The 17963-nt window shown below is 35.3% G+C and overlaps 1 protein-coding gene across 5 annotated transcripts; it reads right to left on the minus strand.

The window, feature by feature from the left end:
• Window positions 1–171: 171 nt before the first annotated feature.
• On the minus strand, window positions 172–17562 carry LOC147382978 (PH, RCC1 and FYVE domains-containing protein 1-like). Of its 5 annotated transcripts, none has more exons than XM_086428975.1 (10): window positions 17382–17562; window positions 17006–17165; window positions 15114–15200; window positions 6398–6487; window positions 6142–6228; window positions 5932–6033; window positions 3609–5684; window positions 2962–3108; window positions 1344–1750; window positions 172–726 (listed from the first exon to the last, which is right to left on the minus strand). In XM_086428975.1, exons 2-10 carry the CDS (start codon window positions 17051–17053, stop codon window positions 567–569), a joined length of 3204 nt encoding a protein of 1067 aa, XP_086285101.1. In that variant the 5' UTR covers window positions 17054–17165; window positions 17382–17562; the 3' UTR covers window positions 172–566. The 5 variants fall into 5 exon arrangements, with proteins under 5 accessions (XP_086285101.1, XP_086285099.1, XP_086285098.1 ...); XM_086428973.1 differs by having other exon boundaries at window positions 17006–17175; XM_086428972.1 differs by having other exon boundaries at window positions 17006–17202.
• Between the last annotated feature and the right edge of the window lie 401 nt (window positions 17563–17963).

Consider the following 17963-nt stretch of genomic DNA (forward strand, 5'->3'; position numbering starts at 1 on the left):
CCAGAACTACCCATCAATTAGCAATTTATATAAGATTCTCATGGAATTTCACCTATAACTACGTAAGTTACAGGTTGTTGGTATGGTAATTTTGTTTATGCATGCCTCTGTCGTGGAAAATACCACAATTTTGTTCCATTGTAAATAGTAAAATCAGGTGATTAACCAATATTTAAATAAGAGTGCAAGATGCAGCATTTCCTCAGAACTTCAGAGGTTTAGATTTTATCATCTGTACAAAACAATAGTAAAAGGTAAATACCAAGAAGAACCCAGAAAAAAAATTAAAAAAAAAAAAAAAAGAAAAAAGAAAAAAGAAAAAAGAAAGAAAAAAGAAAAAAGAAAAAAGAAAAAGAATGAAAGAATTACATTCAAGATATCTGTCAAAAAAATCATCATCATCTCCTCTTTTCCTAACATGAATTTGGATTCTTGTTTTTTTAAAAAAGAATGCCTTCCCTTCCAATGAAGGATGGACGGTGATTAAAGATGACAACTCCACAATCAGTGGATTTGGGAGTAAATTTCCTATATTGTCAACTTCTCGTTGATTTCGACAATCAAAGTTATGAAGATGACTCTGCTTCTACTTCCTCAGACTGTGCTTCATTGATGGATGGTAAGGTCCGAGACGTCTCCATTGCTGAGCTTTTGTACTTCCTAAACACTCTATCTTTATTCTCCCTCCACCAGTCCTCTGCTTGCTGTTCGGCAAACCTCTTTTTGCTGCAGACAAATCAAAGGTATAAAACTGTAGCTTTGAAAAGAAAAAAAAAAAAAAAAATTGAATATGAAAAGCTAATGAACAGCTTGTTTTTTTTTTATCGGTAAAGATAAATTTATTGAAAATCAAGGAGAAAGCAAGGGGGTCGAGATAATGAACAGCTTGTCAAACTGGTGTCAACCATTGAACATCAGAGTATCAATGCGTCCTACATGGTTCAAAGATTCATTATGTTCCAAAACATTCCAAATTTTTGACACGCTGGAATGAAACTTGACAATATGTTTCGAAGGATAACGAAACATATAAATGCAAAAGAAATTTAGGCCTTAATTGTTAAAATTCCATTTTTTGAAAAAACAAAGATTTTCAGCCTTCTCTGAGACCCAGGCAAAAGAGAGAGCTCAACTTATTTGATTTAATCACTGTTTAACTGCTAGATAATGAATCAGCAGGGCCGAATAAACCAGAGAAGATTCTATTGCCACACCAACTTTTACTAACAGCACCCAATTCACATGTAAATTACCATAGAATTAACATACGCTTTGGGGTGCTGATAGTAAAAGTTGGTGAGGCAATATAAGCTCTCATAAACTAACTAGGTAGGTAAAAATACCTGAATCTGACTCGTTTGAAGACTTTGGCCCCATTGCGAAGTTGAATGAGAGTTACATATACACCAGGTTCAAATTGCTCGGTCAATTCTCTTCCTTCTTCCCTCTTCATAACTGAAGTTCTAGCTGATCTTGAACCATTCTCAATGATTTGGTGAGAAACAGCCTCACTAATATCAGAAGCAGGAGGCAGTCTATTGTCTTCAGCATTCTGTGATAGGTCCTTATCTCCTGGATCAGCTGTACTTTGATCTTGTATGTTGGTAGAGTGTTGTTGGTCAGGAGAAGAAGAAACTTCTGATTCATCAGTTCCATTTGTTTTCAGAAAAACTTCAATTTGAGTGCACACGGCTTTAAAGTTTTCATTGTCGCAAACCTCAGGAGATAAGTTCTCGGTCATGTCCGTCAACTAAAATGTAAAGCAAGGACATGACTCAGTTAGCATGAATCAGACTGTCAATGCAACAGAGACTATGTAAGGAGATAACAGAATAGGTTTTCAGATAGAGAAATTCTAGTGCCACACCAACTTTTGCTAACGCCACCCCAATTCATATGTAATCACCAAAGAATTAGCACACATCTTGGGGTGGCGTTAGGAAAATTGGTGTGGCAATAGAAGCTCTCTTACAAATATCCTTGCCCATTACTGTAATTCTCACTAAAAGACTTGTCATTATCTTTACAAAACCAAGAATACTAATATCTCTACATAAAGGTTGGTGAAAGTTGATATATAATTCCGGCAAAGTTGGTCTTGTTGATCATGTTATCCAACCACTTGCCATGATTCTTAGTAAGGACCCTTTGTTTCGAAATTCAGTTTATTCTTAGTTTAATAGGTTTTTCAGTTAGTTTCCATCCTGAGCCTATACACCATCAGGCTATTGGAAGGGCATTACATAATTGTATGAAGAATGTCTTATTCTAGTAGGAATTCTACTTCTGATACATTGAAGTTTATTCTAGTAGGAATTATTCTTCTGATAAATTGAAGTTTGAGCAAGATAAGGATAAGTTGTTGGAGTATGACCCTCTAGATGTTTTATTCATAAGTTATTTGGTTTTTAACTAATAACACTCCCTATTAAATTCTCCATAGATTATTTTTCTTTCTTTTTTTTCTTTTTTTTTTTGTTCTTTTTAATCCCTACCCCACTAGGAATCTAGGATAACTGATCCTGTCCCAACCCCAGTTAGTGGCAAGGGACAGGACCAGTTTGTTTTCTTTTCATTATGCAAATTGGTGGCAAGTTATAATTCCTACTGGACACGGATATAGTTCCATCTTCTCTTCGTCATGCGACACTTTTTAACTAATTGGACTCAAACACAATGCTCAGTTGGTTTGAAAACTTTGCGGTCCTGGGTTCAAGTCCAGTTTACCCACACACATGAAAAAACACCTTTTAACCAAAATTTGTCCAAAAAAGCATGCACAATAACCATCATGTGTACACAATCAGTCTATAATATTTGTTAGTTTGATAACTAACAATAAAATCAATGCTAGAGTTTTTCCATTTCTTTCTTGGTAGTTTGCTTGCTTGTCATTTGAAAGGTGTCACTAAATAATCAGAATTGAAATAAATGATAAATGGGAACATTGAATGAGAAAACCTGGACTGCGATGGACTTGATAACTTCCTTTGCTACTATACACTTGGAAGATTCCTCTGCAGCCAAAGACACTGCATCTTGTGCTATTTTTTGTGATTTCTGCAGCTCCACATCTTGAACTTCACACTTCTGTTTCAAACTCTTTACCTAAAGCTCACATCACGAAACAAATAGACTAAGTTATGACCAGCGGGTAACTTAAATGAAGCATCCTTTACAAGCATAGTGAAAAAAATCTGCAAAATTTTGAAAAAATTGCGATTCAATCACGATTTTATTAATTGGCGATTAAATCACGATTTTTTCAAAAAAGCACAAAGTTTTTTGAAAAAAATCACGATTAATTGGTGATTTAATCAATGACTTTTTGAAAAATCTTAGGTTATTTTTATTTTTAGCACTTTTAAGCGTTATTTTATCATTTAATATAAAATGTGTGTATATACATTTACATTTTTATATTTAAAGAAATTATTTTTATTTTTTTAAATTTATCTGATGTTTTCCTGACTTTATCGACTTTTGCCGACTTTTTCCAAAGCATTCCCTTGCCGAATTATTCTCAAACCCTGAATTTGTCACTATAATTACTAGACACATTTAAACTCATCAAGATTATATAAGTGGAATGAAATGTTTTTACTTACCTGGCTTTGCAATTTTTGAACTTCTTGTTTCAAATGTTCATTTGTTTTCTTGAAGTTATCAATGACACCCTTAGAAAATACAGTTGCGGAGCGTGGAGGGCTTGGCTTCCTTGAGTACATTGAAGCAGGTCTTGGAGTCATATCTGGCTGAGGTGTCGAGGTAATAACTGGTTTTAAAGCATATTGAAGTACACTAAGTGGACTTGGAACAATATCTTTCAACTGTAACAGTGGTGGCGGTGATGCTTGGGAAACTCGAATCATGGAAGGAGAATCAGATTTCATTCCATGCTTAATTGACTTTATGTCAAGATATTTAACGGATTCCGTGTTAGGAGACAACAGAAGTTTTGAAGACCTAAATTCTCCCCTATCAAACCTCTCCCTACCGTCCATCGACGGCCGAGGTACAACATTTTTTCTATTAAAAGTTGAGGCAATACCAGCTTCAGATGCTTTAAGTTTTGCGTAACAAGAATCACAAACACGGTTTAGTTTTCCCGGAGTTGGAGCCAATGCAGCTCTCAAGGCTTTTTTGGAACTACAAGCATTGCAATGTACTAGACCACAGTTGTAACAGTTGTGCTTCTTTCGGGTTAGACCGAATCCTTGCCGACATCCAGAGCAGATTGACTGATCTGTACCAGTTACCCACTTGTGCATGCATATGCTTGCAGTGAAGTTTGATCCACACGAAATACGTTTCACAGATCTATCTTTTAGTGCTTCAACTAGGGTTGGACCTCTGCGATCTTCAGTATCTCCATGTCCTAATCTTCCATTGGCACCATTACCCCACGTGAATACTTCACCTCTTGATGTCAGAACAGCGACGTGGAACGCACCACATGAGATCGCTTCAACGAATTCACCAACCAATTTGTCTTGTACTAAACAAGGCATCTTACCTTCGGATAATGGATTCCCGAGCTGACCATACGCAGTACTTCCCATCGTAAAAACATGTCCCGATGCAGTGAGAGCGACGGTAATATTATGTCCACAGGCCACTTGGTGGAAATTGTAATCAATAAGGGATGGGATACAAGTAGGAACTAGGCGTGTCTCCTTGTCCCCATGACCCAAACGGTATTTGTCGCCATCTCCCCATGTGAACAACTTTCTAGATGAAATGTTTGCACCGGACTGACCCATAACCTCGACGATAGCCGCAGTGTGCCATACTCCACATGCAATATTAACGGTCTTTAGTCCACTCAACGACATAACTTCCCTTGGGTATGCAACGTTTTCTCGATTGCCATGACCCAAAACACCAAACGTTCCATCACCAAATGTAAACAATTTCCCGTTAGAAGTTACCAATGCTGAATGCCATGTGCCGCACGCAACAGACAAAACTTGAAGTCCTTCTAACGGACCAGAAACTCTTTTGGGTATCCATTGGCTAATGTCGGTTCCATGACCAAGAAGTCCAGTATTATGGGTACCATCTCCCCAAGTAAAAAAATCACCGGCCGTAGATATTGCACATGTATGGTACTCACCACATGCAACATAATCTACACTATTGACTGCCAAAAACTCGACAAGTTGAGGGCGACTGAAATCTGAATCAATTCCATGGCCAAGCCGTCCACCGGATTCCTCACCCCAAGTGAAAACCTCACCTTGCCTAGTAACAAGCGCAGTATGTCTAACACCACAAGAAATCTGAAGAACATCTAAAACTACATTTGATTCTAAGGGTCTAGGAAGCAACACATCAGCTTTTGAAGGGAAAGAGTTTAATGATCCATCAGATAGATTTCCATCACACCAAACATCCCCCCAAATATAAACATCACCCAAGGATTCGACTTCTTCTGGTCCAGAACCTTGACTTGAGGAGCTAGGAGCACTTGAAACACTAAGTCGGAAACCATCTCCGGTACTATTTCTTAGTTGCATATTTGCACGGTCTGACCCCACATCTGAACTTGGCAAATAAAAAGGAGACTCACGGTAACTAGAGTCAACCGACTTTCTGTTAATACAACGAGGAAGACTTGGAGTAGTTTCTAGAGTTGCTCCGAAACGACGATAATTCTGAAGGAAATCTCCGCTGTCATTGATCTGCCATTGATAGACAAACAACAAAAATAGACATATTAACAATTACATATGATAAGAAAAAAAATCATGACTTTATCAGTGATCAACATACTGAATTGAACTCTCATTCTGTGAAAGCTTATTGAATCAAGATAGACAAGATTATCTGAATTATTTATAAAAATAAAAAACTTTTTTTGGTAAGTTTCAAAAAAAGAGTTAAGGACAGCAAGAAATGAATTATAACTAGATAGGGATGCTCACTTACATCAGAAATATCACTTCTTGTACGTCTATTGCGTTGGTCAGCAGAAATCAATTTCTTAAGGCCTGAAAACCACACCTCTGTCTCGACTTTGTCCTTGCAAATCTATGGAATAGAAATTGCTAAAAAGTAATCAATATGTAACCACAGTATCCAGTTCACTTTTAATATGACTGATGAAAAAAGAAAATAAGGTGGATTTGATTAACTAACCAGATCAAGAGATCTTTCACCATTATTATATATAAGAGAAAATGACAAATAATCTTTTTCAGGACTAGGATGTCTCCTAAACACAGCCTGTAGAGAACAAGAAACCAAATGGATGTTGCAAATGCCATTTGCAAAGTAGTAAAAAAGCAGTTCAAAGTTCAAACCAAATGCTAAAAGAAAAATGAAAAAAAAAAAAAAAGAGAGATGACAAAGGAGAACAAAGAACATTATTTAGCATCAAATAGAGTTGACTCACAGTTCTCTGTCCAGGGATAATCTTTGAGATGGAAGATAACTTCAGATTCCTTTCCTCTCCATGTGAAAACCAGATCAGTGTTGTTTCATCCTGTGAATAGCTTGATATTGTAAATACCAATATGATCACAGCTTGTATAAATATCATGAATGAATACAAAAATTGAGTCAATACTCGTTACTTTTTGCAGCAATAGGGTAGAAAATTCAGTCACACAGAAGTGAAATCCATTGATAATACGGAACATGGCCTAAATCAATATCAGTACAACTTAGATATACCTATTAAGATATTCTGATGGGCTGACACACCTATAGTTTGGAAAAAATGATCTAATGCCCTGGAAGGCACAATATGCTTAAAAGCAAACTTGCTTACATTTTGGTTGCTCCTGAAAACCAGTGAAAATCTTCTGTGAAATTGGTGATATTAGGTCTACCCCTTGCAAAATGCAAGATTAGATTTACAGCCTTGACTTAAAGTCAAGGTTGCTTTTTTGTTGATGATTTAATGGTGACATTTTTATTTAGTAATTTAAGTTTTTTGAAGGGCATTTTGAAAAGAAAAAAAACAACAACATTTCACCATTAAATCATCAACAAAAAAGCAACGTTGACTTTCGATCAAGGAGGTAAACCAAATGTTGCATTTTGGCAGGGGAATAAACCCAGTATAGCCAATTTCAAAGCGGGGTAATACTAAATTTCCAACTCTTTATTGTATCCCATTATCTTCTCTTCCTCTTTAAGGCGCTCAATGTTTTCCGCTTCAGCTTCTAATTTCTCCGTATTGTTTTTTTATTTTATTTCTTCTTTTGTGCATAGTTTGTAAAATACCCAAGTAATAAATAGAAATTTCCATTAACCATAAATACGCATCTTTGTTGGGCAATGAGTCATGAAAAAAAGTACATCTAGAAATTATTGCAACAGCCATGCTCATAGCTTGGGGGTGGTGATGGGAGAAAACATTGTGGTGTTGCAGGAAACTAGAACTGAGGAAATAGAGATTCGGACCATCCATGGTTTATAGGAGGACACTTCATCGAAATCAGGTTTTCTTATGTGAAGAAAGGTGGAAGCAGGGTAACAAAAAACATGAGAAACTTTGGTGCCTTTGTTAATAAAGACCTTCATGTGGAACTTCAAAAGGAATTACGTTTATTTGGATTAACGATCAGGAGGATCCCATTATCTGCAAGTAGGAAAAGATCTTGATTTAGAGTACTTGACAAGTATTTTCCCAGCATATCTTAGGTAGCACTCCTAACTAGACTATTGGGAATATGATGCTTAACTTCATCATTTTACTTCAAGTATATATGACCAATGCTGTTAAATAGCATATGTGAGTGTGTGCGACCAGAACATGCTGTTTGCATATGCGAAATCGCATATTGCATATGCGGTGGCATTTACCACACAAATTTTTTTTGAAAAAAATACTGAAAAAATCTAAAAAATTCCACAAAATACATAATATGAAAAAAATACTGAAAAAATCTAAAAAATTCCAAAAAATACATAATAATTAAACAATGCACAAATTTCATATTTTCATCATAAATCATAGTTCATAAATTAAAATGTGCAAGTAAAAAATTAAAAATAGTCCACTATCAAATAAACAATAAAGTCAAAATAGCAAAATAGTCATACAAATACATGAAATACTCATAGAAATGTCTAAGTAACTAACACTAATACTTAGTGTTAGAAGATTAGGGTTAAGGAGAGAAGGAGGAAAATAGAGAATACAATGAGTCGGTCACCCCCAATAGGGTTTGGCCTCTCTCTTTATATTAAAAACACGTGGTTGGTTGTATGGGCTTAAGTATTGGGCCCACATGACATTAAATAAGAACTCTAACACTCCCCCTCAGACTGGAACATACAAATCTGATATGCCTAGCTTGTTACAAAAAGTAATAAAGGAATTCCTAGATAATGGTTTTGTGAGAACATTTCATAACTGATTTTCTGACTTGATATAGGGAGTAGATATCGTCTTAGCCATCACCATATCATGATAAAGTGGCAATCAACCTCAATGTGCTTGGTTCTCTCGTAGAATACTGGATTACTAGAAATAAAGCTAGCAGCCTAATTATCACAATACATAGGCATAAGAGGAGGAACTTCAATCCCTATCTCCTTTAGAAGACTCTGAGCCCAAAGCATCTCACATGCAGTATGTGTCATCGCTCTGTATTCAGCTTCAACACTAGAACGAGCTACAACTTACTGTTTTTTACTACTCCAAGTCACCAAATTACTTCCCACGAAGGTACAATATCCAGAAGTAGATTTATGATCAGTCCTGCTTCCTACCCAATCAGTATTTGAGAAGCCAGTGATGGATATAAGCGGTGAAGGTCTATATAATAATCCTTTACTTGGTGACCCCTTTAGATACCTCAGTTTCCTAAACATAGCATCCCAATAAGTCTGTCGCGGAGCACGCATAAATTGATTAACTATTCCCACAACAAAGGTAATATCTAGGCGAGTGACAGTCAAGTAGATTAGTTTGTCAACTAATCTAGGGTAACGTCCTGCATTAGGATAAATCTCCCCCTGTTCATCATCAAGCTTGGTAGTGGAATCTATAGGAGTATCAACTGGTTTAGAACCTAAAGTACTAGTCTCAGATAATAAATGTAGAACAAACTTGCTCTGAGACAAACTAATACCTTCTTTAGAGTGAGCTATTTCAATACCGAAGAAGTAGTGAAGAAGATCCAAGCAATAATTCCACCAGAAGGTTGTCTCACAAACACTGAATGGTCAAAAGCAAACCTAACAAATCCATAGGCAATAACAATTGAGCTAAATTTATCAAAACAAGCTCTAGGCGACTATTTCAACCCATAGATTGCCTTTCGTAGGCAACACACTAGTCTAGTTTTACCAAAGTCAACATACACAGGTGGCAGCTCCATATTTACCTCCTCCTGCAAGTCTCCATATAGAAAGACATTTTGAATATCCAACTGATACAAGGGCCAAGCATAACACACTGCAATAGGAATAAGAACTTTAACAGAGTTTAGGCAAGCTACTGGAGAAAAAGTCTCACTATAATCAACCTCATAAGTCTGTGTGTAACCCTTAGCTACAAGGCAAGCCTTCAACCTCTCAACAGATCCATTAGGAAGATACTTGACTATATATACCCATTTTTACCCCATAACTTGCGTCCCCGGTAGAAGCGGAGATAGGTCCCAAGTATGATTATGATGAAGGACCGCAATCTCCTTATCCATACCTAGTTTCCACCTAGAGAAGGATAATGCCTCCGTATAGAAAGTAGGAATAGAAATAGCAGACAAGGAAAGTGCAAACTGGCAAAATGAAAGTGACATCTGATGAAAACACACAAAATCAATAATTGGGTGCTTAGTACAAGTTCTAGTACATTTCCTTAAAGCAATAGGAAGATCACTAGAGGAAGAAGTAGATGTCGATGGAAGCGGAGGAACACCTCAAGTGAAGCTGATAAAGGATTTGGGGTTGGCAAAGAAGATGAAGGTGCTCGGAAACGAGTGTATTAATATTCTTGAAGAGGCACAGTGGAAGGGTCACCTGCATGAAGAATTGGAAGCACGGGTGAGTAGGAAACTGTAGGAGACAACTTCCCCTGATGAGAAGACACAATATTCAAGTCAAATGAGACACTAACAAAAGAAAATAAGATATAGACTCAAAGAATGAAACATCAATACTTACACAGTAGTGTTAAGTGATAGGACAACTGATGCAGGACGATGAGGGGAGATAAGAAAATGGAATTTGATTTTGGAAAAATAGGGTATTTGGGTATAGGGTAGATTTGGTTTAGAAGATTAATGAGTAAGGGTTAAAGAAAGTGGGAAAGGATTAAAGGATAAAACAAATGGGGTTTGTAGGGTAAGGAAGGATTAAGGATCAAGAATCAAGAAAAGGGTTTCAAGAATCCAAGACTTCAAGAAATCAAGAATCAAGAATTAAGAAAGTGGTTTCAAAAATCAAGAATTGAAGAAAATCAAGAAAAATAAAAGAATAAAAAATAAAATAAAATAAAGATTAGAAGAAAAAAGAGATATTGGACTCACTACAAAATGAACTCACACCACATTATAATGAGAATACAAAAACTTCAATCTCAATTTTATTCATTATTCATTATTCATTATTTAAAAAACCTTAATACAATCTATATAAAGAAAACAAATCAAGAATCATAGTAAAACTAAAATACCAAATAAATAAACCTAATTTAGTAATTTTCTCTCTCCTAATTTTCAAACCCTAATAAAGCTAAATAAAAGACATACTAAATTACTCCTAAATATTATACTAAGACCATTGGCTAATAAAACATAAAAATAAAACCTTAAAAAAAATCTAAATACAAACTAAAATCTGCTATTTAAGATTTGATGTCCTCATCAATTCTAATTAATTGGGAAGATTTCGTCACTGGTGAAATAAAATTGTAATAATTCTCATCATCAGTTGCATTCCGCATTATTCCCATCTGGTTGGAGAAAACTCGTCATCGAGTTTTAAAGTACTTGAGAATGATCATGAAAATTTGTAGTTCATCCCTTTTGGCAAAGATTCGTCCTCATGTTTTGATCTTGTGTTGAACTATTAACTTCAAATTATGATCTTCTATCTTCACAAAGTCTTCATCGTACTTGTTTGAGATGATTAAGTTGATTTAGGTAGTGATGGAACAATTGCACCATGAATAAAAACTATAGATGTTGTCTCTAAAAGATCTTCCTTAGGCTCTTTTGACGTATTTTCCACTTCATGATCTTGTTCTTACGTTGATTCTAGAGTTGTAAGAACACCATCTTTCGAACTTGATGTTTGATCTGTCTTTTCTTTAATCTGCTCTTGGATTGATGGTACCACATGAGTTGACTTTCATGGACATACCTTGAATAGATATTGTCTGTCTGAAGTAACACGTAAAATATTTCACTCCACATCAAGCGTAACTTGTACATGTGAGATCCAACCTCGACCCAACACAATATGACAATCTTTTAGAGGGACCACCTTGCACTCAACACCATGGATAAAACTTCCCTGATGGGATTGAACGACATAGCCATAATCATAATAACCACAATATGTCTTATCTTCAACATTCTGCAAAATTTTCTCAGAAAAACTTATGGAAATCAAGTTTTCCTCGTATTCATCATTGCACAATACCTTGAATGACTTTCCAGAAGGTAAAACAAATCTAGTTTTGACTTTCAATACCATCTCTATCTATTCCAGGTTTAGCTCTGATACCAAATTTGATGCAAGACGTTGATGAGAGATAAAAAATGGAATTTGATTTTGTAAAAATAGGAGATTCGAGGTATTTGGGTATAGGATAGATTTGGTTTAGGTGATTGACTATTTAAAATTGATGATGACATGTGTTTAATAAAATGACAGGCGGTGAGGACGACATCACCCCAATAAGACTTAGGTACATGCATCTGAAACATAATGGTGCGAGCAACATCAAGTAAATGGTGATGTTTTCGCTCAGCAACATCATTCTATTGAAAAGTATTAACACAACTGGTTTGATGAATGTTGCCATTATCTGAAAAAAAAAGTTGAATAGAAGATTGCATATATTTTAAGGCATTATCAGAATAGATAATTTTCACAAATTTACCAAATTGGACTGAAATTTCTTGATAAAAAGTAAGCAAAACACGAGATAATTTAGTGTGATCTTTCAATATAAAGAGCCATGCCATATGAGAATAATCATCCATAAACACTACAACATAATGAAAACCAAATAAATTTTTTATTCTTGACGGACCTCAAAAATCTGTATGAATTAGTTCAAAAAGATTAGATTGACGACTCTTAGTATGACTAGGAAAAGAACTACGGTGATGCTTGCCTAATTGGCAAACCTCACATTCTAAAACTAAAACTGAACTCAACTTAGGAATAACAACACGTAAATTAGACAAAGACACATGACCCAACCAATTGTATCACTGAAGAAGTGAAACTGAATCACTCAAGGCAAAAGCAAGTACATCACGCATTAAATAGTATAATCAATCTTTCTCATGCCCCAAACCAATCATCTTCCTCGTCTTAAGATCCTGAAAGACACAACAAGAAGGGAAGAAGGTTACAGAACACTATAATTATTCTATAAGCTAACTAATAGAAAGTAGATTAAAAGGAAAATCAGGGACCAAAAGAGTAAAGGATAAGGGATGAGATGAGTTTAGAAAAACATCACATTTCCCAACTACATTACGAGTGAACCTATCGAATAATACAATGTGAAATTAAGATAATGAAAATTAGAAAAGAGACGAGATATACCAGACATGTAGACACTAACTTTCGAATCGATGACCCAAGATGAGGAAGACTTGCAGCCATAAATGTGGGATTACTTGAAGAAGTTATGGGTGGAGTAGGTCCTACTGTCAATTTCTAAAGAATATCTCCCAACTGTGTGGTAAGATCGGAAAATGCAGCTCTAGATGCAGTTTGAGAAGTGGAATCAGTGAAACTTTGAGGAGATTCCTCTTGAGCCCGATTAGCCCAAGCAAGTTTACCTCATTTATCCCAACAAAATTGCTCAGTGTAACTGGTGTACCCACAATAGGTACACTTCAAATCACCACCATGGCCTCCGTTACCACGGCCACCATGACTTCCTCTATTAATACCATTAGAAACCCCCAAATTTTCCATTCGAGGAGAAGTAAATTGAAAATCCGCACAGAGATAAAATATATATATATATATATATATATACACATAGAGTATCCCTTGGGATATTCTAAGATATGCGGCTTGGGTCGAGAGGCCAAAAAAATAACGATCGGAATAAAATTGCAAAACCCAAAATACCAGGAAAAAAAAATTGAGATCTGGAAAAATTTTCAAACTATTGATCAAGAAGTCGATTTTTTTATTGCAAAACATTGTTCACGAGCACCATTCACACAAAAAATACTGTTCACCAGTACTATTCACACGACACTGTTCACAATTTTTTTTTTTAAACTGAATTTTGTGGCTTCAAAACTGTCCACCAATTCCCCAATCATTCCTAAACACCTTAAACAAACACAAATGAAGCCCTAGATAAACATTTAGGTGTAAACAAACAAACAAACCTCAGACACCTAATCCCTTTTTGGAACTAAGGCCCCTTAGGGTTTGGCAGTATCGGATCGAAGAGAGAAGAAAGGGATTAAGAAAATGGAAGAAAAGAAGAAAAGTCAAGTAGATCTAATGGTAGAAGTGTTCTGATACCAATGTTAGGACATTAGGATTAAGGAGAGAATGAGGAAAATAGAGAAGAGAATGAGTCGGTCACCCTCAATAGGGTTCGACCTCTCTTTTATATTAAAAACATGTGGTTGGTCATGTGGGCTTAAGTATTGGGTCCACAAGACACTAAATAAGAACTCCAACAGTTAGTTTGAGTTGGATGAATCTTGATTCTTGATCTTCAAATTTTGATGACTTCACTTAATTCTTGAATCTTGACTTGAGTAGTAGGTGATAACTTTCTTTGTCTTCAAGTCTTCAGAGTTGAGACTTGAGAGTCTCAACTTCAGACGTGAACTTTGAGAATTGAGAGTATAGAATAGAGATTCGAGAATAAAGAGATTTAAGAGTTGGAGGCTTTGCGAGAGAGTAAGAAAGAGATTAGATAATTAGAAGGTAGTAGAGATGTTGTAAAAGAAGTATGGAGGGTAGAAGTGTGGTATCTATAACATAAAAGAGTGTTTAAAGAACAAGAAAAAAAAATGTGTCCAACGGTCATATTTCTAACCGTTGGATAGTATGCCATCACATATTTGTCAGATAGCATATTTTTAGATATGAGATGGTAACATATGTGATTTGTTTTTTTGAAATAGCATTTGCATCGCAAATTCGCTATACAACCGCATTTGATAGCACTGTATGCAACTTTAGATGATGGAATTTAATGAGAAGGAAGCAAGTTGCAGGTTATTCTTTTCATTTGAAGGTAAAAAAAAGGGTGAGAAAAATGTAGGATCCAGAAGAGTTGACCAAAAATGAATGCCATATTTGACAAAATCGACTTTATTGAAAAAAGAGATGAAAAAATTATCTATGATAGAAGGAGGAAGATCTTCCTCACCTTGTTTCCTAGGGCAACACAAATGTAATATTTGAGTAATAATCAAGGTATGCCTCTTCTTTGTCTCGTATTTCTTCAAAGGTTGGCACTAACTTGGCTTTCCTTTTTCAGAGAGAAAAGGTCTCTCTCTCTCTCTCTCTCTCTCTCTCGTGCATGTTCAAAAGAATTCAAATTTGTTATTTTCTTTTTAGCATTAGATTTTTCTAATTTTTTACAACATAAATGAGATGTACCTAAAACGTTTTTTTAGAAGTCAAATATTATTAAAAGAAATGTGCCTTAAATGTGAAGTTACAAGTTTATCTTATTTTCCTAAACTTCCTAAGACTAAAAAATCAGACAATCTGCAATGTTTACTGCTACAAAGGAATATATTTCATCTAAGGAAGAGACAAAAAGTACAATGAAAAAAGAGAGCGTGTGGGAGGGGGGGGGGGGGGAGAGAGATTTCATTTATATCTTATTTTGATAAATTATTTATACATGCCAAAAGATAACCATCACATTTATTAGCACTAACCAAATTGAATATCTGAACTCAAAATAGATAACAACTCACTGCAGAAATTTTAAAAGGGCGAGATTTAGGCTTGCTTTTTCGACTATGCTTGAGTAGCTGAGTACCTTTCTTCAAAGCTATAAGTGCCTTCACAAGAAAAAGATAAAGGTCTTAAAACTAAAGAAAAGTATACATAATCATAATAATTCAATTTTAGCAAAAAATGTAGCAAGGTATGACAAGAAATATGACTCAAGATATGACACAAGCTCTAGACCGTGTAAACTTAAAGTCCAACGATTGAGATTTTATGTGTATTTCAATAATACATATCCCGATGACACTTAACTCAAAGACAATTTTCAACCATTGGATTTTTGTTTACACGGTCAAGATTTTGTGTCATATTTTCTTGAGTCAGCGTAACCCAACCCTATTTTTTGTTTAGTATCAAGATTCATTAAAAAGGAGGTTGAGAAGACAATCCAAAGAAACAAACACTAAAAAAACACATATAACCCCATATCAATGCTGTTAACTTCCCATGAAACAATTATTATGTCCATTCAGATATTAAACATAAAAGAAACTATTCAAAACACAAAAGCTATTCAACCTTTTGTTATGCTCTAGAATCTAATCATCAGAGGCAGGGAAAAACAAAATTTAGTTGTCTTTGGAGTTGATCCTGTGAACAAATATAGGTGTTGTCAAGGCAGTAACAATCCAATCAAATCTCGTATGGGTATATATCGTATAGCAGTGTCTCTCATGTGAGGTTTAAATTCATAAGCAATATTTGCTACCAAGTCAAGAAAGGTGATAAGTTCCTTTTCAAGACCTTGTGGTATGGAGATTCTCACTTAAAATAAGTCTAAACCATATTATTTTTCAGGAACGAAAGAAGGATTGCTTGGTCAGGGATTGTTCGGGGGGGATAGCTCATCTTGAGATTAGGGCCTTACATCCTTATATCAGATTTTTTTTTTTTTTTTGATAAATAGCCTTATATCAGATTATTGGGTTCTCTTTTTCAGCCATCAACTGCAGACAATGGTATTTATGGATAGCAAGGTTAGCCTCTCAACATAGTCCTTCTATTCGGCCATTAGGCATTACATCAAAGTTTTCCCAGTTCCCTTTATGGGGATCCCTTACCCCATCCAAAAGATCACTTTCTTTGCATGAACCGCTTTTTTTGACAATATTCCTATGGTGAACTACCTTATTATATGAAAGAAGATCATGGTCAATTATTGTGATATGTGTACATTGAGCGGGGACATTTGGTCATTTATCCCGTTATTGCTTTGTGGATACAATAGTGAACACCTTCTTCAATCTCTTTGCTATATGTTTGGACTATTCCGAGGAACATGATGGAAGTCTTCTGTAGTTGGAAGAAATATGGCATTTCTTCAAGAGGTTGGGTTATCTAATCCTTGGATGCAACAGTACCAAGTGTAGTCCCCTAAACAAACGTAGAGAGCATAAATGCAAGTTTTTTTTTTTTTTAAACTTACATCGAGATTCCCATAACTCGGTTATATCACATTGTCTCGGACCAAATACGAGAGTTTGAGACCCCTTCTAAAGGAACATTTTTTTTTTCTCTTTCTTGACATTAGTAGTATTTATTTGATTTCGATACGAGAGAACAAAATTCCACAAGTAAGCATACTAGAAATTGTGTTTTTCAACTGAAATCTAATCCCATTTCTTATTTTCCGAACTTATCAAACAATGACAAAAGAAACATTTTGCGACTCTTAATCATAATGGGCCTTGTTAAAAACAGATTTTATAAATACCCGCCAAACGAATTCACATCAACAACATCTATATCTAACCCAAATCATCAATTTCCACAATCACAAAAGTATCATAAAAAGTATGGAAAATTAAAGAACGAATAATGTAAAGGAAATTGAACGAAAAAAAAAAAATCCTACTTGCTCGATGTCGCGGTTAGAATTCCCATAACTAACTGGATCTGCCATTCCATCTGAAAGAAATCTTAGGAAACCGCCCAAGAAGAAGCATTCGCGTTTCGACAAACTGCATCAGGTGCGGCAATTTCGATACCCCAGTCTTCATAGATGAAATTGGTTTCTGTAGTGGCCTATCATCAATTTCCCAATCAAATTTCCTTCAAAAATCGAAAGAGATCAACAACAACTCAAATCAAAAATCCATTCTGAGCCCAAAAAACCTCCCATTTAGGTCATTTAAATATCACATTCCATACAGAAACAATGTAATAATAGAAATTGAGAATCAAATTAGGAAACCCATTTGAGAGATTGATGGTTTGAGCAAAAATGTGACCTGCATTTGGTTGGGGATGCAGGAAATTCTAGCGAATTTCTGCGATCAAATGGATCTTAGATAACCTAACTTTTCACTATAATCACCTTTTCATGAAGAAGAAGAGAAGTTGGAGAAAACGAGAAACAGAAAACGGTGGGAAGAAACATGAAAGGTCGCATGTTTAGGAATGTTTGTAGCTAAGAATAAAAGAAACATTTATTTTCATGAAATTTAAAAATACAGATTCAGGACACGTGTGAATCATTTTCCAGACAACACGTGGTAAGCTAACTTTGTATGCGTGCGTGTGTTACTAAGAATTTAGATATGAGTCAGTCTAGCCTGACTAACTTAGTAAGATTTCAAATCTAACTGAGGGTCATGAGCTCTGATCTTGGAATCTAAAAACATGATCCTATGTCACATCACGTAGAGGACAAAATTCTAAGAATTTTGAATAGAAGAAAAAAAAAACATTGAATTTTAATTTTAAGCTTTTAGAATTCGTTGGTTATATATTTTCAATACCTTGGATCAAACTCAAAAATTATCTGGGAGGCTATTGTTTGATTGCCAATGGGGTAATTCATGTGGCCCTAA

Source organism: Akebia trifoliata, chromosome 16 (genome assembly GCF_017979445.1).
Source record: "Akebia trifoliata isolate Shusen 1 chromosome 16, ASM1797944v1, whole genome shotgun sequence".
Lineage (NCBI taxonomy): Eukaryota > Viridiplantae > Streptophyta > Magnoliopsida > Ranunculales > Lardizabalaceae > Akebia > Akebia trifoliata.